This window comes from Pseudonaja textilis, chromosome 1 (genome assembly GCF_049901715.1).
Source record: "Pseudonaja textilis isolate UNSWEBS1 chromosome 1, rPseTex1.2, whole genome shotgun sequence".
Taxonomy (NCBI): domain Eukaryota; kingdom Metazoa; phylum Chordata; class Lepidosauria; order Squamata; family Elapidae; genus Pseudonaja; species Pseudonaja textilis.
In genome coordinates this window covers 150,694,567-150,718,961 of record NC_141990.1, presented here as the reverse complement: position 1 = coordinate 150,718,961, position 24,395 = coordinate 150,694,567, and the positions used below count along the sequence as shown (strand labels likewise).

General features: G+C 37.9%; 1 protein-coding gene across 2 annotated transcripts; it reads right to left on the bottom strand.

The window, feature by feature from the left end:
- Positions 1–530: 530 nt before the first annotated feature.
- On the bottom strand, positions 531–12,257 carry PROKR1 (prokineticin receptor 1). Of its 2 annotated transcripts, none has more exons than XM_026712904.2 (3): positions 12,100–12,257; positions 9,456–10,085; positions 531–4,586 (listed from the first exon to the last, which is right to left on the bottom strand). In XM_026712904.2, exons 2-3 carry the CDS (start codon positions 9,947–9,949, stop codon positions 3,890–3,892), a joined length of 1,191 nt encoding a protein of 396 aa, XP_026568689.1. In that variant the 5' UTR covers positions 9,950–10,085; positions 12,100–12,257; the 3' UTR covers positions 531–3,889. The 2 variants fall into 2 exon arrangements, with proteins under 2 accessions (XP_026568689.1, XP_087775408.1); XM_087919282.1 differs by having other exon boundaries at positions 9,456–9,821.
- Positions 12,258–24,395: the final 12,138 nt, after the last annotated feature.

Sequence of the window (24,395 nt, the reverse complement as noted above, 5' to 3'; positions counted from 1 at the left end):
CTTCTGATAACAAAATCTCATCTTATTGGCTAGTGTCAAGGGGAAGAGATGACTTTGAAAAAGCTTTCTCTCTCACCATAACATGAAAGATGAAGTGAGGATTAGCTGGGAGGGGAAGGGTGAGAAGCCAGGCAAGTTTCCCCTCCATGTGAGTGACGTTGAGTTGGCCATGCCCACCCAGTCACATGACCACCAAGCCATGCCCACCTGGTCATGTAACCACCAAGCCACGCCCACCCAGTCAAATGACCACCAAACCACACCCACAAATTAGGCCATGCCCACAGAACCGGTTGTTAAGAAATTTGAATCCCACCCCTGCTGTGTTCCCAGCTGAAGCTAATGAAGGGAATCAGGGCCTTTTCCTCCCCCATAAGCCACACAACTTATGTTGCTTCCTTCTCTGTTCCTCCCTGCGTGCCCTAGGATGAAGAGGTGATGGGCCTGGGTCTTCCTCCAAATTCCTTCTGCCTTGCTCTACCTCTCCCCTGCTCTGCCCAGCCAGACTGTGCCTGTCAGCTGGTGCTCCATTCAAAATCCAAGAAAGACATACTTAGACTCCTTTAATCAGAGAAAAGATATCTTTTACTGGAAATCAAGTGGTAGCAACAAAATAATTCTGAATCTGAGAAAATGGGCACGTAAATCACATATACAAAGAAATAGCAACGTTCCCACCCCCAATAGTTCAATTGGCTCATCCAATTAAAAGTTGTGTATATCATCATGTGGGCATCTCCAGGTGGTGATGAGGCTTCTGTCCGTTGACCTTGACATAGTTTGATAAAGGGTTGCAGCTGTGCATAGGATGGGATAGAAACCTAAGCAAAAATGTACCCCCCCCCCCAGTTTATACAGTTCTGGTTTGTAACACCTCCAGCTCGCTTCCCATAACCATTCCCCACTCCTCCCCCCGTTACTTATGACAGTCGAAAGATGCAAAGCAAAGGGAGAAAATCTTGAAGGCTGACAGTGCCTTTCTCCAGTTTTTTCCACAGCCAACGGAGCCACACTTCCACTCCCTGTCAGCTGCTTGGCCTCCCCCTCTGAATCAGATTCCAACAGGGACAATAGGTGCCCCTGACATGAGTGACATTGAGTTGGCCACACACACCCAGCCACACACACTCTGGCCATGCTTCCCCCAGCCCGAGGTGAAACACAACCCTGATGCAAGTCTCAATGAAATCAAGTTTGACACTCCTGCTATCCAGTATGAAGATGAGGTGTATGTCTCTGTTGGTATATTCATAGAATCAAATAGAGATGACTTGTTCCCCTTTCCCCATGTGACATAAAATTAGAATTGAGGGGGACCAATTTTTACAAGAGATTGCTATTACCACTAGTTCAGGGTGCAAGAATGGGAAAAATTGGAAAACGTATGTATTTGAGATAAACCCCTTTCAAATGAGCCCTACGGCCCTTAAAACCTATTGAGAGATCTCTTGCAGGTTGTCACATCTTAACATTTTATTGTGAACCTCCTCTCCCACATTGATTCCTAAATACACAAGACCAAGATACAAAAGCTCCACTTGACATCAAAACTAGTTTTACAAAATGACCAAACTTTGTAGCACTACAATATGAAATTCTCAAAACCTAACAAATGAAGCCAACTATCCTGATTTGCATTCAGACCCTCACTGATTGCTATTGTCTGTTTCAAAAATGTGGATTCCTCACAAAAGAGTATGATGAATCTAATGGCACTGGTTTTGTGGAAGTTTATGCAGTTTGTCAGTATGGGTTACCCAACAGTGTGGTCAAAGCATACAATAATTAGAGGCAATTCAGCCTGTAATTTGCTCCTAGTTGTTTTACTCCAACTTTATATTGGAGCAAGTTCCAGTAAGTTTGATGGGATAATTTTGAGTAAACCTCCATTTATTTGGCTATAAGGAAGGAGATTATTACACTAACAAAGATCATACTCGAGATCTGACCATCTCTTCTTACACTGCAAGTGTTAGCCTGGGATGATGTTATTTGGAGGAAAGAGTACAAATGTGACAATAATTGGAGCTCCCCAACTATTCCATTACAAACCTGGTTCTTTTCAGGGCATCCAATGTTACTGGCTCTTTCAAGTAAGCTTCTTAGCTTGAAGATGTTATTAATGCCTTATAAATTGTCCTGGAGAAATCTCAGAGTAGGTAGTCTGTCAGGATTCCTCTTACCAATTGGGGTAACTCTGCAGACAGTGGGGATGAAGCCCAATTTGGGGCTCCCTCCAAATGGGTGGGATTTCAACTCCCCAAATGCTCAGTAATGGCTATGCTAAAGGCATAAGTATCAGTTCAAGTATTGTGACATAATGATGCAAGCATTGCCTCATCATACATGCATTATTAACATCATACTTAGTGGTCAGAATGTATTTCCCACTTGTCACCTTGCACCCATGGATACTTAAGGCTAGCTGAGGAATTCTGGGAGTTGAAGTGTACTCATCAGGAGGTTGGTCATATTCAGCAAGGCTGACTCACAATATTTGGTAAGTTCCCTGATATTCTTGACTGCATTATTTTGGGGGAGAGAACGGACATTTTGGTTTCAGGAGAATAGTATAGATTTTTTTTTAATCAGACAACATTTGTTTTGTGTTTCAGATTTGCAATGTGTACTTTGCATTTTTCAAGTCATGGTAAATATTTGTAAGAAAGTACAGATGAATACTGTATATGCACCGTATATATATTGCACAATGTTTGGGCTCCTTCCAGATTTCTCAGTTTATTCTGTGAATTATATCTATCCAGGAATATATTTAAAGTTCTCTCAATTATGTACACGTGTGGTAACTGATTTTTATGGCTTTTCTTTCTATCTGGGTACCACAAGCATAATTAACCACCTTCTACTCAGCACTTCAGGGATGCAGAAAGGCCTTCCTTTTTTATAGCTATTTTGAACCAAACCAGCTTCAGGTTTTGAAAAGCCCTGGAAAAAGATAGGGCATCTCAAAAAACTATGGTTCAGAAGGCAATATGATTGTTAGACCACTTTAAACAATAATCACATCTGAGCTAGAATTGTGTTAGGCAGCCTTTAAATTTAAATAAATAAATAAATAAAAACGATGACCACAATAATGAAAAAACCCCCTGTGTTTTACAAATGTAGGGGTCTGTTTTCTTTTTCCCAAATATAAATGTAAGTTAAATAGATTCAAGAAATGGAAGAAGCTGACTGAGAGAAAGTGTAGCAGCTCTGTCAAACCTGAAAATAGGAACAAAAACATCTCATTCATACATCTATAAACATCAATAGGCTACAAGATTTCTGCAAGAAAGGGATATTACTGATACTATTACAAAGAAAAGAGCAGAAGTTTTACAGAAAATTTGACAAATTTCAGCCATTCTAATGTCTATCTTAAGGGACCTTATCACAGTATTGGAATTGCTTGGGTAGGTTCTGATAATATAAGGAACGTTTTGAAGCCCATTGATCCATAACAACTGGCTGATAATAAACGATTTCTTGCCTTTCTCTGTCTTACACATGGAAGTGAACAAGCATGTTGTTTGCCTTGGTCCTGATACGAAGTAATGGGGATTTTTATGAGAGTCTAGAAAGAATCTTAAATTTTGGAATAATCCCATTTTTTTCACCATTTTCTGATTTCCAGCTTAGATATACAGTCAATATAATTTCAAATCAGAGAAATTGAATCACAACAAAGTCAACAGTGATAAAGCTGGTTGTGCCTTAGTGTTCTGCTTTCTAGAGCATTTCAGGGAGCTTGTTCAGTCTGTGCTCTTCTAGACAGCAACTTCCCTGGTAAAACTTTGACACATTGAAAAAAAGAAGAAAAGAAAGCAAAGCAGTGAGTGAATGAGGCTATGGAACCTTGGCTGTGAGATGAATATCTGTCAAGATTTCATTTCAGTCTAATGCAGTCCACCTCCTCCGTGATGGGCATTGCGCTGGTTCTGATGTCCATATCTACACTAGCCTTGGATCCATAGTAGGTGGACCTCCACCTAAGCAGCATAATCTTCTTGAAGTACTTCATGGTGTTGTTCTTGACTGTCACAAAGCACATGGTGTTTATCATGCTATTGCTCATGGCGATGCATTCCACAATGTAGAAGGCTGTCAAGTAATGCTTTTCCTTCACAAAGACAGTGGGGAAGAAGTCACGGACAATTGTGAAGCCATAGAAGGGTGCCCAGCAGAGAACATACGCAGTTAGGATGCACATGAGCACCAGCACGGTTTTCCTTCTGCAACGAAGCCTTTTTCTGATCTGCTCTGTCTGGAAGCCTGGCACAGTTTTAAACCAAAGCTCCTGTGAAATCCTGGCATAGCAGAGGGTCATGGTGAAGACTGGCCCAACAAATTCGACACCAAAGATGAACAGAAAATAGGATTTGTAATACATCTGCTGATCGACTGGCCAAATCTGTCCACAGAAAAACTTCTTTTGGTTTTTTATCATAAACAGTTCAGTCTCGGTTGCAAAATAGGCTGATGGTATTGCAATGATCAGGGAGACGATCCACACCAAAGCAATTAGACAGGTTGCTGTTTGGTAATTCATCCGAGGTTTCAATGGGTGAACAATGGCAAGGTATCTGCAAAATACAGAAGTTTCCAAATTTGTATTAGAAAAGATCCACTCGTTTTTATTGCTTCAAAGTAGCTTAAGGTAATTAACAGAAATGGCAATTTGTTTTATTGGCCATCGAGCTGCTCTTATTCAATATTTAAGAAATGGAATTGTAGGTAGTGTATCATTGATACAATGCTACTAATTCTAACTGAGAAATTGGGAAAATGGCATTATTCTGCCTTCAAAGCCCTAGTATATATATTTTTTTTCAATTGGAGAATACAGCTCCCATCATCATCATTGCTCTGTAGACTCCAAATATAGCTTTTCCTACTTTGCATACCCAGTCTGTTGGGCTACAACACTCACTATTCCTTGATAGAATAGAGTGTGGTTAACTATAGTTTATTCATATCTGCAGGCAACCAAGATAGAAGACCTTGCCCTAATATTTGATCAAAAGACATCTTCCACTAACATAGCATCCAATAACAAAGCACCCCTAGAGATTCAAAGGAAGTGGCCTGATAACTCCAGAAAAAAACAGCAAGATGTCCTTCGTCAAAGGAATCTGGGACCATTCTTCTGTAATTTCTTCAGATTTCAGATCTGCAGACACTGGTCACAATCATACACAATGCCTCTCCTCCACTGCCTTTAATTCTAGAGAATTGGGGAGGGTTGATTCACTTGTCCTTTGGACTGTAGTTTGTGGCACTTTCTCCTGACTCTTATGATTATTCCTACAGCTCCTTATACTTTACAGCCGGGTACAAACATAAAAATCCATATGTTGATTTTGTAATACATGTTTTATTATTTTACGTATGTGTGGATCAAGCCACTATGGGTTATTTATAGTGCCATGGCTTGGTGTGATGTGCAAATCCTGAATCTGTACACTGTGGGTGATTGACAGTGTGATAGTTATGGCTTTGTCTGAAGAGGTCTGGATTTGCATTGGGGAGACTATCCAATTTGTTTCATCGAGTTTCAGAAGTAATATGGTTTCCCTCAGTGAATCACTTTGTGTCATCTTGAAGACTTGGACAGCAGTTCTGATAGTGCCAATAACAGACAATATTTGTAGCTCTGGGTTGACATGAGGGGTCCTTGATGCTCTATGAACTTGGTTGATGATGTTACCTAGTGTGAGTAATAAAACATCTGCAAGAAAACAATCAAGCTCAGAGAGCGCCAAGGACCTCTTAGTTCTAATAGACTGAAGAGGTTCCTGACCTTGAGCAGAAAGACTCTTCCAACAATGGAACACCTCCGTTACCATTTGAAATAGTTAGGGAAGGCATCCGAAATAATGCAATTGATTCACTTTTAATATGTGGGGTTTGTATATGTGGGAGGATGGTGGAGGTTGTCATAGCTCTTCTTCAATTAGGTGATTGGACTGAAGTTTTGCATAGCCCTAGGGGATTATTTATCATCATTCTCTTAGCTCTTCAAGAACTATCAGAATGTACTAACCTCTTCTTTAGGGTTTTTTTTACAACTCATTTTTGTCCACTGAGATGAGTTTCTATTCACAGAAGTTTAAAAGAATTCTCTTTTAAGCTAAGTTTATATCCTTTCTTTTCTCTCCAAATTACAGTGACATTCTCCAAAGTCAGGCTGTACAATAAAAATAATAATTAAATCTTGTCTTTCCTATGTCACTGAATCTTTTCTGCTGAAGTGTAATATTTTCCATTTCACTGCTCTCAAATATTTTCTATTTGACCTTTGCTGAGCAAGTGGTTCCCATTATTTGTACATCACACGGGTCGCCAACCTTTTGGACCTCAGGGACCGCCAAACTCATAATTTTAGATCCCAGGGACCACTAACCAGTTTTGCGGGCGTGGCCTAATTGGTGGGTGTGGCTTGATGGTCATGTGACTGGCTGGGCATGGCTTTGTGTAAATATTATAAATATTTATATAAATATTGAATTTTTTATAAAAAAGAGCAACTTTTACCCAAAATCAGGTAAAGCAGGCAGACAGATTGAGTTACTCACAGAATCACAGATTCATTCAGAGATCTATCTATCTGCCACTGACTCGCTCAGTCTGTCACATGAAATTTGCTTGCAAACAAACTCACAAAATTAACTCACAACACACCATGCATGTAAATATTGAATTTTTTATTTTTAAAAAAGAGCAACTTCTACCCTAAATCAGGCAAATCAGGCAGATTGAGTTGCTCACAGAATCATTCAGTGATCTATCTATCTGCCATCAGCTAGCTCAATCTCTCAAATTTGCTTGTCGTGAGTCTGTGCTGAATTTGCTTGCAAGCAAACCTTCAGTCCTAAGGGAGGTTCGGCTGTGCTAAGCTGAAGAGCTAAAGACTAGCTAGAAAGCAAGAAATCCAACCATTTCCTGCTTCCTAGCTAATCTAAATCTCCTGGCAGAGCAGAATAGATGATGGTCAGAAAAAGGAAAAATAGCAATTTAGCAGGCAAGTTTACCGGGTAAGGAGTGAGTGGGCAGGGAGGGTTCCCGTGAACCATGTGGGCTGCACAGCCTTGTGTTTCTGCGCAGCCTAGTTTAATTGCTTTGGGGGGGGTGCTCTGGGGGTGAGATTTCTCTATGGCCCACCAAAATTTTCTCACGGCCCACCAGTGGGCCATGGCCCACCAGTTGGCATCCACTGGTACATCAAATCCAACATCTCAGATGGTGATATAGGTAGTATCAAATAAATGTGTAAACAAATATTTCTGATACATCACAGAGTAAACTATTTGAACGGCGTATACACTTATCTATAGGTTTCCCTACACACTGCTAATAATCTGGCACATTTAAAAATGTAAATATTTAGAGAATTCCATTGGTGGATCATATAACTTCAAATATAAGATTGATATCTCTAGGATGGATCCATATTTTAAAAAGGAATGACAAATTCCAATTCTTCCACATTTTTAGCCTATACTGCAAAGATATCACATCACTATAATTGCCTATAAAAACAGACATGCTAATAAATGTATCAATGTATATTCCAAACATGCCATCAGATATTGAATATGTCAAAGGCCACTGAAGGTTGATTTCATAAACATCCTTAGCTCATTCCAAGACTGAGCTGCTGTACAAAATAGAAGTAATGTTTGAACAGAAGGGATTGCTATCTTTATAGGATGTCCTCTGGGCAAGCCTTCCACAATTTGGCACTCTCTCCAAATGAGTTGGATTATAACCCTCTTATCCCCAACTACAGATAGCATATCAGAAAGCAGTACAGGTAGTCCTCGACTTACAACAGTTCATTTAGTGACCATTTGAAGTTACAACAGCACTGACAAATGTGACTTATGACCATTTTTCACATTTATGATCATTGGAACATCCCCAGGGTCATGTGATTTGCATTTGGATACTTGACAACTGGTTCATATTTATGACCGTTGCAGTACCCACCCATGGTCATGTAATTTATATTTGGATGCTTGATAACTGGTTCATATTTATGATGGTTGCATTGTCCCAGGGTCCAGTGATCCTCTTTTGTGGCCTTCTGATAAGCAAAGTCAACGGGGAAGCCAGATTCACTTAACAACCATGTTACTAACTTAACAGTGATCCATTTAACAAATGCGGCAAGAAAAGTCGTAAAATGGAGGGAAACTCATTTAGCAAATTTCCCCCTTAACAACATAAGTTTTGGGCTCCATTGTGATCGTAAGTTAAGGACTAGCTGTACTGGTTAAGAAGATGGGGACTGCAGTTTAGCAATATGAAGGGAAGCTGACACCAAGAGCATTTTTCATGCAAGTATCTACTGGCACTGAGGGTTGCTGCTAATAGAGCATGTATACCTATTTTACCTAAACTCTGCCATTTTCAAATGCAAAAGAATCCCATAAATTACTTGGGGTTCTATTTAAATCTTTTTTTAAAAGCCTGTAATTGCTTTAATGTAGGATTGTTGCCTGAAACAATAGATTCTCTTGTGGAGGGGAAATTGGGCAATCTTTGTTCATGATTAGTGTTTCATCGCAGCCTCCTTAATAATTACACGGGAAAGATATTCCTTTCAGCCTTGCCTGTTTTCCATATCTGAACGCTGTTCAAATTCTTTGAGATATTTCAAAACCCGATGTTTGAAATGCAGTAGACGGTTTGGGCATCAAGCAACAGCATTTTGAGTGATACCTGAGATGAGTACAACATGCTGTTTCAGTCTAAGCATTCTAAAACTGCAAAATCAAATCTGATTTCTACTGGTTAGTGGTCAATTGGGAAAACACAATCCTCAAAACATGTTTTGATTTATTCTGCAAATTGCCTTCTTCTGCAAATGACAATAATATCAGCATGTAAAACAAACGAAGACCTGGGTTTCTGAAAATAAAATGCTGGTTACTTTGGAACCATTTCCAGCAACCACAGTATTCCTCCCTTCTTCATGAACACTTCCAAAAGAGCAGAAACCCATCATTTATCATTAATGTAGTAACGTAGGATCACTGGAATTCCAGAGGTGAGGAATCTTAGAAAAGCCATCAATATCATTCTCAGAAAGCCAGAAGAGACTATCCCGAGCAGAGGTATAAGTGGAAGATTTCTACCCAAGCCTGACCAAACCTGGGGTGGTAGTGGCGGTTGATTGCTAAATCTATGGCCCCACTTTCAATCTGCACACAGCTCTGCCAAGACCTTGCATCCTTTTTCAGATGTTCCCCCAGCAGCTTTTTATTACAACTTTCTGCTTTTGATGTCAAATGATAACTGTGATTTATCTTTCAGTGCAATAATGATGAAGGGTTCTGAAATGGAAGAAGGCTTCCAATAAATCATATGCTCTTTTTTTAAAAAAAGAAAAGAATAGATACAGCAATTCCTGGCTCCAGTTAACCCTAGTTTCCCAACTGTCCCCTTACCTGTCCATAGCAATGGCCAAGAGTGCATTAGTTGAAACATAGAGGGAAACAGTGCGCAAATAATTGATGGATGCGCAGAGGATGTGGCCATGCTCCCAGGATAGCTGGCGCACCACATAATAGTCCATCTCAAATGGACAGCAAACAATGGCCACAATGAAGTCTGAGATAGCCAGGTTTGCAATGAGAAGATTGGTGAGATTCCGTAGCTTCTTATAACGGATGAGAGCAGCAATGAAAATGAAGTTGCCAATACCGCAGACCAACATGATTCCAGCCAGTGCCACACCAATGACAATTTTGGCAGCGAAGAAAGTGCGAGTCTTGGTCACATCATCATCATCATCCAAGAGCAGGTCATAGTCACTGTAGGTGAAGTTGAAAGGGAAGGTGAAGTTTTGATAAGCAGGGAAGTCTCCAATATGGTTGCCATAGATAGCAGCAAAGCTGGTATGTGGGTATGTGTTATTGGGATGATGTGCTTCCTGCTTCATGGTGGTGATCTTGTCTCTTTTTTTCAGTGATGAAAGTTATTGAACTTTATCTTTTCACCACCATCCATGGGAGAAACCTCACTGTTCTGTAAGTCATGTTCTCAACATCTTTGATAGCATCAGTATAATTTCTTACCTTTCAAGACAAGAGAGAAGACTTAGAGAAAGGATAACATACAGTTCTCTTCCCCCAAAGCTTATCTTGAGGCACGCCAAAGATTGGGAAGGACAAATCTTTTTCTAAGATCCTTTCCCACTTTTTATGCTTGGACAAAACAAGGTCAGTTTTCAAATCCACACTAGGGGCTTTTTCAGGTAGTTGCATTTTGTAAGAATATTTTCCCCACAAAAACGGAACTCACTGATTGACACTGAGGGGAGGGGAAGAAATAAAGTTAAATTTCCTTCAGCCTTTTACAATTTGTGAAAGGCTCCCAAAGAAACAAAACTGCCACTCTTGCATTTTAGCAACCCAAGTAATTAAATTGAGTGTGATGAGTTGCATGCCAGCAAGATTTTATTTTGCAAGTAGATAATTCCAATACCAGTTTACATTTCTCAACCTTTTGTTGAAGTCAATAAAACAGATTGATTGATTCCTGACATGAATAAACTACCTCAAACTCAAAGGCTCAATAAATCACTCCAAATACACAAAAGTAAAAGGAAGTTGGAGAGTCTTACTATGCAATGGAATCAATAACTTCATCCTGTAGGGACAAGGGAACCAAATTCTTCATCTGCTTGGAGATACTATGCTTATATAAATCAAGAATGGCTATCCAAAGTTTTAGGTAAGGTTCTCCGATGCCCTGATCTGAGTTCTAGTCATGAAGGGCTTTCCATTTTTCTGAGTAAGGAGGATTTTCAACACCGGGTCTCTCAAATATATATTGTGCCATCTATATTGGATCATTCAAGTGAATCTATAAACTGAACGCCTAGAGCTAATTGAATTTCAAGCTTCACCACTGTTTTGGATCTGTAGTTTGCTCATTTACCTGGACCACTTTTCTCTTTTATATAATGAAAAATGCTTTGTAAAAATAGGACTTGGTTGGTTTGTTATAACAAAATCAGCAGTGCAATGGCTGCTTAAATAGCCTCTGGCCTCCAGGGAAAAGGATGTGGTCAATCCAATCTGCCTGTTCTGGTTAGGAATGGTGCAAACTTTCCCAGGAAAAAGAAAGAGAGGCTGAAAACCAGAGGAATTGCATATAACCTTTCATAAGTGACATTATCTTACATAGCCTCATGTCTGTGTTTCCATTACTGTGGAAGGAAGACTGATATTTAAAGTTGCAAGATCAGATTGTATATTTTATATATAATTATGTAACTACTGAAGCCCAATGGAGTAATTGGATTCCAAATGCTGCAAAACAGTTAGGCTTATTTTGCATTGTGGAGATGTCAAGCAGCATCAGGTATTTTGTCTGGTTAGTAAAGAAGATTCTGCTTATGCTAATCAAACCTCAGTCATCATAGATTCGAGCAGCCTATACATTCCATCGTAAACAATCACACAACCAAATAAACAATTAAACATAATTTCCTGACAATACATTGGGATTCTCAGGGCAACGAACAGCTAGATTTTGCCATAAGAAACATCTCTGGGAAAGTTCAGTTGCTTATCATGTTTCATGTGTGGTAGGAATGTGTGATGTAAATGAAGAGGGAAAACCTTTCATCTAAATCCGTCTAAAGAAAAAGGTAAAAATTGCAGACTTGTTAGAGGCTTCCTGAGGCATTAGGTGGTTGCCAGGTCAAATCTTTGTTACTGTTCTGTTGGCATTCACGTAATTTTTATTGTGGGAAATTTAAGAGAAAAAAGTCTAACAGCACCATGCGTATCAGACTTATTCAGAACTAAGTTTCACTGACTTATGTCAGTGTTTCCTACAATTCCACCGCAAAGAAACAACCTTAGGAATAAAGCATAAATTTCTAGAGATTAATCACTACAATGTCTAAGAAGAGTGTAATATAGAACAATTCTCTGTGGCAGAAAAATCCAAATTCAAAATCAGTGTATGCCTTGACTGTAAACAAAGACACAATCAAAACAAACTAGTAAATTGTACATGCTGTCATCACGTTTGCTGATTAAAAACAAAGCCACCTAAAATAAATAAATCAGACTGTACCTGTTCTAGAGCTTGTATTTAGGACAAACTGTGACTTCTTCATATGCTGTAATCCCAAGAATTATTGGAGAGTCTTGAAAATCACTACAGAGTTCGTGAAATTGAAGAATGCTGTCTGGTTCTAGAAGTGGCATTGCAGAATGCAGGTCTTCTTTAGAGCTGAGCAAGAAGAGAAGTCTGACTCTCTGTGTGTCTGCATCTAAAGTCTATCCTCAGTAGGTGGCATCTTTATGCATATGTAATTTTAAAGAGGCAGTACTCAGTATGTCATATTCTGATACACATGTGATGTATGTTAAGAATCCATTTGTGTGTTTTATCCAGCCTTCAAGAAAATGGATTTTTTTAAAAAAACCTTTGAGTTTATCAAGGGGAATTATCTTAGAAGGCTTGGGATCTGCTTAGATCACTTCACAACCAAAGAAATCCTCTCTTTTTCCTTCTCCTCCCCAAAGGGAATTGTGCTTTTTTTCTTTTGCTGAAAATCTGAACATGGTATGATTTTTCCAAAGAGCTTTTCTGTACAGAAGTTCAATTATTGTTGAAATTGTTTTAAGCAGCCAGTGCCATTTCAAAGATTTCCAGAGGTTGGTCATGTCCTGGACCTGATGTGACTGAATTTACTGCATGAAAGCTGCCTTCTCAACTGCTAACGGAATAAATAAATACTGGGATAAGAGATAAGTGCACATAGAAATAGTCCATCCAATCCAAAGCCTTTGAAAATGCCATTGAGTGATTGCAGTTAATGGTGTCATTTTCCCCAAATTTTGCTTTTTATGTCCATCATTTTCAGTACTTTGTTCCCCTATATGTAGATGAAATATTTAATTAGTGTACTCAGACATCCTGGCACTGATAATTATATCTATCAGTTCATTAAATCTAAGTGGTGGGATTCAACCACTGTTAGCTGAGCATGTGCTTTGCAGTGCATTTGAAAACAGCTTTAAAACTTACCTTCTGCTGCAGCCTCGGTGAGTAAAACAGCTGAGGCCTGGCAACCCACTCTGTCACGCCTATTAGCTGGGCTTCAAACAAAGGAAATATAGGACAGACTAGCGCAAGGGTGGGTGGGCATTGCCAACTCATTGCTGGAACAACCGGTTCACCTGAACCGGTCTGTATTGGCTGAATCCCACCCTTGGATCTAAGTCACAAATCCTACGACATGATTGATTTTAAAACAGCATGACTATGCACTGAATGAAAAAGTATTTAGGGCTCCTTGTGGAATTTGTGGTGCCTCAAAGGCACCATTAAGACCATTTGTAAAAAAATGTAAAGCCCTGAAATCTTTTTTCTCTTTAAATTAAAATCTGAGACAGAAACAAATTATCAGTTTTACTATCCCCTCTCTAATCTCTCAAACTCTCTAATTTTATCACCTTACCTTAAGATGTCTGTTACATCTTTTTGTAGGCAGGTAAGGAAAAAAAACCCTCCTCATAAAATACAGTAGTTAGTGCACTGGTCTTCAACTGTACATAGGAACACTTGAGGGTCTTCTGCCCCCAAGAATATGTGACTACTAAATCCTAACTATAGAGCAATGGACTATTTGGAATTCTGTTGGCCATCTTACCGTGTCATAGATCAAGTGACAGCTTTATTGCCCAAACTTACTGATTTACCTAAGCTGCTTCTATGCATGTTTGAGTTGCTTTTGTTATTATCATATTTAGATTGAGTCTTTTCTTTAGGAACTCAGGGAGATCATGCTTACACGTGGTACTTCCTTTTATCACAATTGCATTATCCTATGAGGAAATTAGGTTGAAAGTCAATGATAGTCACACAGTGACTTGCTATGTCTGGATGATAAATTCTACATCTTAGTCCAATACATTTACCTCTACACTATACTAGATTTTCTCAAGTGACAATTATTAGGAGAGATTTCTTGTACCTATTGTAAGTTCAGGTTCTAACTACCGCATATTTGAAAGATGAGATCTTTTCATCTTAAAATGCAGGAGCCCTTGTGGTGCAGTGGTTAAATGCAGTATTACAGGCAAACTCTGCCCATAGCCTAGAGTTTGATCCTGACCAGCCTCAGACTTGACTCAGCCTTCCATCTATTTGAGGTCAGTAAAGGAGGACTTAGATTGTTGGGGGCAATATGCAAATAATGAGGATATTGTAAACTGCTCAGAGAGTGCTGTAAAGTGACATGGGCCGGTATATAAATATAAATGCTTTTGCTATTGCTAAAACTCACATTAATTGATCAATAAGAGGTGCATTTAAAGCAATAGAATAGAATATTAAAATATCCAGAAAGCAGTAACTCACAATTGGTACCAACCTCAAGCTCAATAATCACAGTTACAGATGCTCTCTGACAGGATTTGCTTTGCCACAAGGTAGGAGTGCCCACTGAATCTCCCATGGGAGCTATTCCACATCTGGGGACCAAATATATAAGAAAACCTTCTTCATTTGGGCCTACCCTCACCTACCCTCACTTATGTGGGAAATCTTACCTATGTAGATGGTCATTAGCCCTGCAATGTTTTTTTTTTCCGCTGAACTGAGCAGCCCCTCTTCTTTTTAAGGTCATCCTTCCTGCTGCAGACATTTGTGCGGTACATGGGGAAGCCAAATGATCCAGGACTGATTTACAAGTGTCCTTGATATAAATTGACTGGACACGGGTTTTATTAACGAGGAACTGATGCTGCTGAATGAGAGAGATCCCTTCTGCATCATAGAAAGGGGAGGCCCAAAAGAATGGTGGTGATTTTTTGCCTCTCCAATTTACTGCAGGCAATTCTCCTCCTCAAATACAGGATGGCCTAGCCCCTTCTAGTCAATGTGCAACAGAATGAAAAGCTTTCCCATGAAGCTTTCCTCATTTCAGAAAGCATGGATTCCTTGAAGGTGAGACCCCCAGCAGCAGAAATGGGAAAGGAGACACTCAGCCCCAGTGCTTTAATGACTTTGAATCCTTTTGAGTCTAGACCTCAGTGGCCTTTTTTCTCCTCCCTTGTCAATTTACCTCTTTCATGTCTCTGATTTCCATCCAGGTTTTCCCTCCAGATTTCTATTTCTTCTCCTTTATCCTGAGTGTTTGGTTTATATGAGAAAGAATTTTTATATGTATATATGCAGGTGGGTGGTCCATTAATCCTACAAATGGGGGGACATTGTAGACAGATAATTTTAATCTCTCATTCTTTTGCTGTTGTTGTTCTGGCGCTGTTTTTTCTTTTCAGAAAGATTCTGACCAATTGGAATAAATATGTATGCATATATATGCATGTACACCCTCCCACACACACGTTTGCACATATAGGGTGCAAACATATGCAAGTAATATACATTAACTTTTATTAGGTGGATTTATAAGATGGGTTTCAATTGTCATTAGCAGCCATAGATAAAATGACAGAACTGGATGTTGTGTAGGTATTTGAGGTTAGTTTATTTTTTCCCTATTGGTGGGGAATGGTTATATCAAATTCAGAAGTTGTCCCCTATTCACATCATCATGTAGCTGCAATATGAATTAATATGAAAAAAAAAAAATCTGATTAGCGTCAATAGATGTTCTTCTCCTAATGGCAATTGGTTCATGGGTGGGTATATGATATTTATTTAGATTGCATTCTGCAGGAAGGGTTTAAGTCCTTTTGCCCATGAGATGTAATGTGAATGATGCTTCCACTCTGCATTTGAATATTTATTCCTTTATTTTTTAAATGACATGGTTGGTAATCATTATCTTAGCGCCTTTTGTGGCTAGCTTAAAATGGGCTGCAGAAAATGATACTGGGATTGCTCTTAAAGTAGAGATTAAAAAAAACAGATGAGTAAAGAAAGTGGTATGCTGAATACATTGGCTCAGACTGCCAGTGATACAACCTACCCTTTTCTGGGCAACAGAATAAGAGAAATGACCTTTAAAATGGAATTGTACAGCCTTTATTGTACCAAGGGCTGCACATTTTTTCCAATGTAACTGAGTTTTTAGCAGGAAATGATGAAGACAATCAAAGAGTGGTTAAATATGGAAGAGAAAGAGGAAAATCCCCCCTTTTTTTCTCAGTTAAGAAAATTGTTCTTTCAGTCAGGCAGTAGGATGTTTTGCAAAATATATTAATTGAAGCAGATACAGTATAGTGAATATAATAGAACATAGCATGTAACTCTTACTTGGTAAGGTATGGTCAATAGATTGCAAATTGCCTCAAAATTAGAAGTGCTGCCTTGCCTAGCTGAACATGCCTAGAGTACCAATGAGCTATGGTTATGCGAGCGGCTTACTGCCCAAAATATATCTGTAAGATGACATGAATTACTGGACTGGGTGAACATGAGATGAAAGAGTATTCTTCTTACTGCTTTCCACTTCTTTTTGTCACTTTTAATGAGACTGCTTACTGCCTGTGATAACATGGTAGGAATGATAGGTAAATGTATGCATGAGTGTTGTGACACAAATTATTTTTTCCAAAGGTGAAGTTTTAATTGATCTTGTGAACCCTTTTCCAAATAGAAAGATAACATGATATACTATATTATTATATTATATACTTATAAGTTATTCATTAACCTGGAAAAATATTGGGAAAAAAAATTAAATCTCATGAAAGAATCACATCCACATGCAAACTCTTATTTAGTTATCCCTTCTTACTGTAGCTTGAATCTCTTACTAACAGAAACACATGGACTAACAAAATGGGTATGCTGTCAAAGGGCAAAATCCGAGCCTTTTTTCCCCTGATAGGCCAGTCAAGTAGTAGATTTGTAGAATATTTAATTTCAGCAGGACTAGAACTCATGGTCTGAAATGTCTGCAAGCAAACAACCAAGCTTAGAGAGAACAAAGATATCTTCAGTTCAACCCTGAACTGAGATTCTCTTCTATTGAAAGACACAAAGTTTGGGTTATAGTAGTTGAAACTTTGAAAGCCTCCATGTTGGGAAAGGTTTCTTTCTACATGCCAATCATCTAAGCCTTGTTTCTGATCCTTTGCACAAAAATAGTCTCACTGACATTTGAGATGTTAATTACAGTTATTTCAAACATCAAAAGCCTGGGCAGTTCCAAATTCTGACCCATCTAATACATATCCATATTCTCTTCATGATAAAAAGATGACACAAAGCACAAAAAGTAAGAAATATTAAGGAAAAGAAATTAAGACATGAAAAGTAAGAAAAGGGAAAGAGAATACAATTATATTTAATTTACATCAGCACCATTTACTACACTTCTCCATAACTCTATATTTTTGCAAATCATTCTTACTTCATTTTTGCTTCTCATATAGAGAGCCATACATTGCTTTTAGTTCTTTAAACTTGAATCTCTCTCATTTTGAGGATCTCATCAATTTTATGCAATTCTGGTTTTCTCATTTTGCTTCCTTTCAACCTATTATACACTCTACTTACACACACAAACATTTTGACACAATTCTACACTCATTCATTCTCTTTGTAGAATCAAATCATACATTGTACTACTTTGATATTCATTTCACACTCATCCAATGCTCATTCATCCCTGAAGGTAATTCTTTTTGTCTTATCACACTTACTTAACTCACTCATTCCCATTGTATTCAGCTAACATTTATAAACTGACTAACCAAATCATATTTGGCTCCTATAAACACTATATTTATGTTTATATTTATATAAAATTTACTGAGGGTTGTTATGATGTTGGCTGCTAGGCATTATTATTCTATATTAAATATTCTATCTGTTTTTATCTATTTTATTGTAAGCCATCCAGAGTTACTTACCTATATATATGCAGATCTGAATCCATATTTATTTGTTGTGGGGGAAGGATGTTATGTGGAAGTTACAAATTTGTGCATGTAGAACATATAAGTTTTGTAATATGAATTTTGCTATTATCAAAAATAGGAGGTATGGATAGATATTAACCATATTTTTATCCTGAGAGCTTCAAGATCTTTGGGAATAAGCTGGTAAGGCCAAAATCACAGTCACATCACATTCATATAGAAACATGTTACACGTATAAAAAGATAAAAGGTTTCCCTGTCCATTTGAGACTGACTATAGGGGTGGTGCTCCTCTCCAATTCTCAGCCAAGAGAGCCTGGTTGTCTGAGAGATGTTTTCATCATCATGTGGCCAGCATGAAAATATGGAATGCATAACCTTCCGTTTGAAGTGGTATCAGTCTTATCTTCTTGCACTTGCATGCTTTCAAACTGCTAGGTTGGCAGGAGCTGAGACGAGTAATGTGAGCTCACCCCATTGCACAGTGCTCGGGCTCCAACCTGAGCTGTCAATTTTCCAGATGCAAACTTAATGTCTTAACTACTGAGTCATTTCACCACCTGAATACAAGGTAGTGTAATCATTATCAAGCTGAATTGGGTCCTTTTGTTGCCCTGCACAGGAGAACGGAGCTGGAAAGCAGGTCAGTGGGGTGGGGAGGGAATGGAGATTTTACAGTATCCTTCCCCTGCCACACCCATTAAGCCATGCCCACCAAGCCACACTATGCCCACCAAGCCACACCCACAGAACCAGTAGTAAAAATTTTTGAATCCCACCACTGAAGTGGATGGGAGTATGGCACCACTGATTCTTTGAGTTTGCCTAAAGGATGAAAGGTGAGCCTATGAAAAGCAAATGCTTCTGGTAGTGAAGAAATTCGAAGTATAATTGAGGATATTAAAAAAAAATCCAAGATGGAGTGATGTGACCTGGGACAATAAATGAAATCATATTATAACTACAACTATGGGTGAATTATTTAAATTCAGGAATGTGGCAAAACAATCTGAGGAAGGGGTAAAGCAGGGAATCATGGCAGATTGTACTGAAAAGTCCTAAGGTCTGCCTTTGAACTCAGTTCAGGTGCTTCTCTTTGCAATGTCCTGATATTTCTTGTTGATAACCATTTCTGGTGTGTGGTGCTTATTTACTGGAATGGAGAAAAATGGAAAACTCATATTAGTTTATGCTACTTGTGGGAATACTGCCAACCACCCAAATACGACGGAACATCTCCCTCCCTGAACAATTAATTTTTAAAGCACGCAATATGTGGATACTGAAAAAGTGTTCTCTTTAAACGTGAGATGGGAAAATAATGCATACAGACTTTATATTAGTCCAATGCATGCATTCATTATGCTTAAACAAGGAATTCTAATGTGAGAAATCCAGTTTAGAATGCTGACCTGCATAATGTTTGACGCTATATTTGAAATATAAAAATTATGTTGATTTCTTTATGACTGAGCCTACCAATTTTTTTCTTAAATAGATGCTATATTTGAAATATAAAAATTCTGTTGGTTTCTTTATGACTGAGCCTACCAATTTTTTTCTTAAATAGATGCCTGCTGTTTTCCCCAGTGTAAAAGTCCAAGCCTTCTTCAATGTAGAAACTACATAAAAAAAAAAAAATCTTGAAGCAGACATGGCATTTGTAAATATAGAAAACTCAATCCATTTGACTGGGATATCATTTTGAAATAAGGAATACAGAACTGATATCTGTGGAATTACTAGAAAGGTCAAAAATTATTTTATTTCTTTACACTGCTGGAGATATCTTGACAACATTTAAATACATAAGAAAAGGTCAATGATAGCAGAATTAAGGATCTGTCAGATTATATTATGAATTCAGTTTTTTTTTCATTGTTGAGAATTCTCATTATATTACCACATACACATTATTATAAGTTCTTAGCACACCAGCATCAACGATTATAAACTCATTTCCCACTGTGTTTTTCCTGGCTAGCTCAGTGTTTGTGTCAGACTCCAAAAATTGAAAAAGACACATTGAGATTCTTCTAAGCAGTTTTCTTTATTGTTCCTCACCTATAGACAAAAATCTTACAAAACTACAGCAGTCTGCTCACACCATAAAACTTATACTCTAGGTAGGAAATATTAGGGAGGAACTGCTTTACTCTCTCTCACACCAGCTATCTAAACTGCATTATCTTTTGCTTCTCTGTAATGCACTCCTTCCTTTGCCTGGGAATCTGGACAATATTTCATTAGGAATATTAAGTTAAATGATTCTTTCAGACTAATGAGATTATACACTGTAGCTCTGTTTCTGAATGCTTAACTGAAGATCTTTACCAAGGAACAGGTGTAATTGGGAGTATAATACAATTCTCATTATAACCACCACTGTATGCTCAAAGTGAACTGTTTGCTGTGTATGCAATCTAGAGAGGTTCGGATTTCATTTGCTTCTGCAAGTGAAGTCAAACTAATGACTACTGATGACTAATGGTCAAACTAATAATTACCTTTAAACTAGTGTCAATGCCAAACTAAACCTGGCAGAAGCCATTTTCCTAGTTCAGTGTTGCCACACACTATGGAAGGGGGAGGAAGTTGGAATGCCTTACTAGACACAACGTAGACCTTTCTTGTGGGAACCAAGGTTATCTCCCAGGTGATGGGAGGAGGAGGAGGAGTGTGCCCGAGGAGCCCGCCAATTAACCTAATTGGCCAATGTGACCAGTGACACTTGGGGAAGAGGTTATTGCTGGCTTTAATTATACTAAAACCACGGGAAAGATTCCGAATTGGTTTTCCACTAAGTGTGCCAATATGATGTACCCAATAAAGAAGTTCTTTGAGGAAACTAGTGGCCTCAGAGTTCTGATTTGCCTGGGATCATTAGGACCTGGGACCTTTACACCTAGGTTGCTTGTTTCATTATTACTTTAAAATTGAAAACCCCAATCACAGTAGATTTGGAGGGAGAGGTAAATAAGCCTGAAAAATACAGACAAGAACAAAACAAAGAAAACAGAAAAGAATACTAACATACACCATAACAACATTGTAACTAAACAAATCAATTACAGCAATCAAAATGATATTGCAAAGAAAAAAGAGCAGGATAGCAACAACAAGAATAATGACCATAAATGCAGTGAATAAGTCTCTTCAAACTTGATATCTTCCAGATATATTACCTATAATTCTCATAATTGTCTTATAGAAATTGTGAGAATTTATTATCACATATAGAGGGGCATGAGATTTGAAAAAGCTGGGGTAATCAACTTGAATTTTAGCAAAAGAAAATGCAATATACTTCAGTGAATTTCAGCAATCAGTACAGATCCTATAAATCCATAAAATTGTTCTTGTGGGTAAAAAAAAGGAGAGAATTCTATTTATAAGCCAACTACAATTTTCTTTCTGTTTTTAGAAATCAGAATAAGTTCTGCTTACTGATTGCTCTCCAAGTAGTTCTGTGTTTAGGAATAGCAAAAAAAAAAAAAAAAAAATGTCCCTGGGAGAGCTAAATTGCATGAGGCAAATTAGAAAAACTGCCAATCCTTTAAATTGCTTTCATAATTGGAAATTGTTCTTTGTTCTTGTTTTTACCTGCAAATGGTCTAAATTGCAATATATATACATATATATATATATATATATATTGGTATTCAGTTTTGTTTGGGTATTTTCCCATGTCATTATAGTTGTGCTTTTAAAGTTGTAGCAACGTTTCGGCAGAATCTCATCTGCCATCATCAGGCTTCTGTATTGTGTTCGTCTGATGATGAATACGGAAGCCCGATGATGGCAGATGAGATTCTGCTGAAACATTGCTACAACTTTAAAAGCACAACTATAATGACGTGGGAAAATACCCGAACAAAGCTGAATACCATATATGTAAGTACCCACGAAAACTTAAGAAAACACACACACACACACACATATCGTTTAGCACCATGTGTATGCTTAACTTCTCTTCCTCACTTTGCAGTCCCCTTTGCAGTCATCTTCTCTGCTGTTCTGGAGGGTCCTCCATTCTTCAAAAAGCATAGAAAACTATAGAGAAAGATGGAAATCAGAATGGACATTCTTTCTCCTTTCTTTAGGGGAAACAGCTGTGGTGGCTCAGTAGTTAGAATGCAGTATTGCAGGGTAATTCTGCCCACAGCTGTTCACTCCTCACCGGCTCATGATTAACTCAACCATCCATCCTTCAAATAAAATGAGGACCCAGATTGTTGGGGGCAATATGCTGACTCTGTAAACCGCTTTGAGGGCTGTAAGCACTGTGAAGTGGTATATGTCTAAGTGCTGTTGCTATCAATATGATTCCTCTTGTAGATCAGGATTCTCCTGTCCCTGGAAACCAGATTTTGGATCTACCTCTGTAAAAACATTTGATAACTCAGTGAAATAGAAATGCTTCCATTTATGCATGCGTACTCATTCCATTTTATTTGTACCCCTCTCTTGCAATAAGTCAACACTTCACATGGTAATGCCATCTTTTATATCTTCAAAGAATTATTCTGATTGATATATTGAACTAAAATAAAAGTCCTGGTATTGCATCTCATATCTGGTTCTTCAGCTTCTTCTAGCTTTTGTTCATTTTCTTCTATCATTTTATTAATTCCCCTTCAGCTTTCTCTCTCTCTCCCTCTTTCCCTCCCTCCCCCTCTCATATATATATAAAGCTTAGGCACAATATATTTATTATTTTTGAAAGTGCCTCTTTGTTTATTTAACTGCAACAGATTAAATGTTTGAAAAGTGTGATCAATGAACAATTTAAACCAAGATGTCAAAGTTGACATTTCAACAATTGCTTTGTGGACTTAACCTTGTTTATTTTTTATTCCATCTCCCAGTGATGATAAGCCATCTTTAAATGATTTAAATGATTTAAATCAGCCATCTCCATAGAAATAGGCTGTGTTCCCCCCCCCAAGAGAGATTTTCAACATTCAACCAGTGATTTAAAGAAAGCATTTTCTAATTCTACCTCAATACCTATATCAATGATTAGATAATCAATTTCTAAAAATAATTAATTTATCAATTGTTTAATTGATTTATTGTTTTAATTGATTGGTGTGATTAGAGTATTTAATGCAAAAACAGTGTGATTACTGATTAATATTAAAAAATCAGGCTTAATGTAATTAATTGACTAGTAAAATTAGTGATTCAGTGAATTTAATTGAACAGTGTATTTAACAATTAGTGTAATTAATTAATTAGGCTGATTGTTGCTTAGCATAATTACTTGACTAGAGAGATTATTGTAATTGATTAATTGGTGTGATATTGGCTATATTGATTACCCAAAATTGTTTTATTAAGCAATTTAATCAACGTACTATCTCAACAAACCCACCATGCCAGTAAAAAAAATCCAATACCAAACCACAACCTAAGAAAAAAAAAAATCTCCACCAATGAACCACAAGACTCCTGCACATGCTTTATATGCTCTGTAACTCTAAATGTTAATGAAAATTCCATCAAATGTTCTCTGTGTGAAAAATATGCTCATCATGACTGCCTGGAATTACCCAAGCAAATGGCTCAATTCCTAGAAACATCCAATTATGCATTTCCATTTTTCTGCCCACCATGCAAACCCAAACTGGACAAACATATAGCCCTGTTTGAAAGAGTTGACTCAATAGAAACACGAATATCGTCCCTTGACACCATAGTAGCATCCCTGGACACTTTAATGAAAGATTAACTAACCTTGAGGAAAAAAAAGAAGACACAAAAAACCTGAACATCCAATAGCTACAAACCAACAACTGCAACCTAATCCAATAGCTACAAACCAACAACTGCAACCTAATCACAAACCACCATAAATCCAACAAATAATGATATCCTAATCCACATCAGAGAAGCTGTTGAATGTGAATGAAAGTGTCCTAACGCCATCTTATTTGGTCTAGTGGACATCAATAACAATGATGATATCACAATTGTCCAGAACATCATCAGTGACTATCAAGCATCAACCATCTCCCCTGATGAAATACTTGACATTTCTCGCATTGGCTGAGAGCTCAAAAACAGAGACAGATCTGTGGCCTCACGCTTCTTCAGAGTCATTTGCATAAATGAATTAAGCAAACATAAATTCATTTATACTATAAATTCACTTGCCAAAAACAACACCAACCATAAAAACCTCTGATCTTGTCCTGACCTAACCTTACAGCAACGTGCCCGCTCCTGTATACTATGCACAGAACTCAAAAATCATCTAGACAATGGAGAGAAGGATCTGTACATTGATTACGTGCAGACTGTATCAAAAGAAAGTCACACAACCCACAACTCAGCATCCAAACCTTCTTCAACCAATCCACCATCACCCAAGACTAGGTATGCACCCCCCTCAACTACCTCAATTCAAACTACAACTGGTCTTAAATGCAAGCTACACAATGCAAGAAGTCTTGTAAATAAAATATCTGAATTTCTCGTCTTACTAAATATGGCTAAATTCAACATCATATTTATCCATGA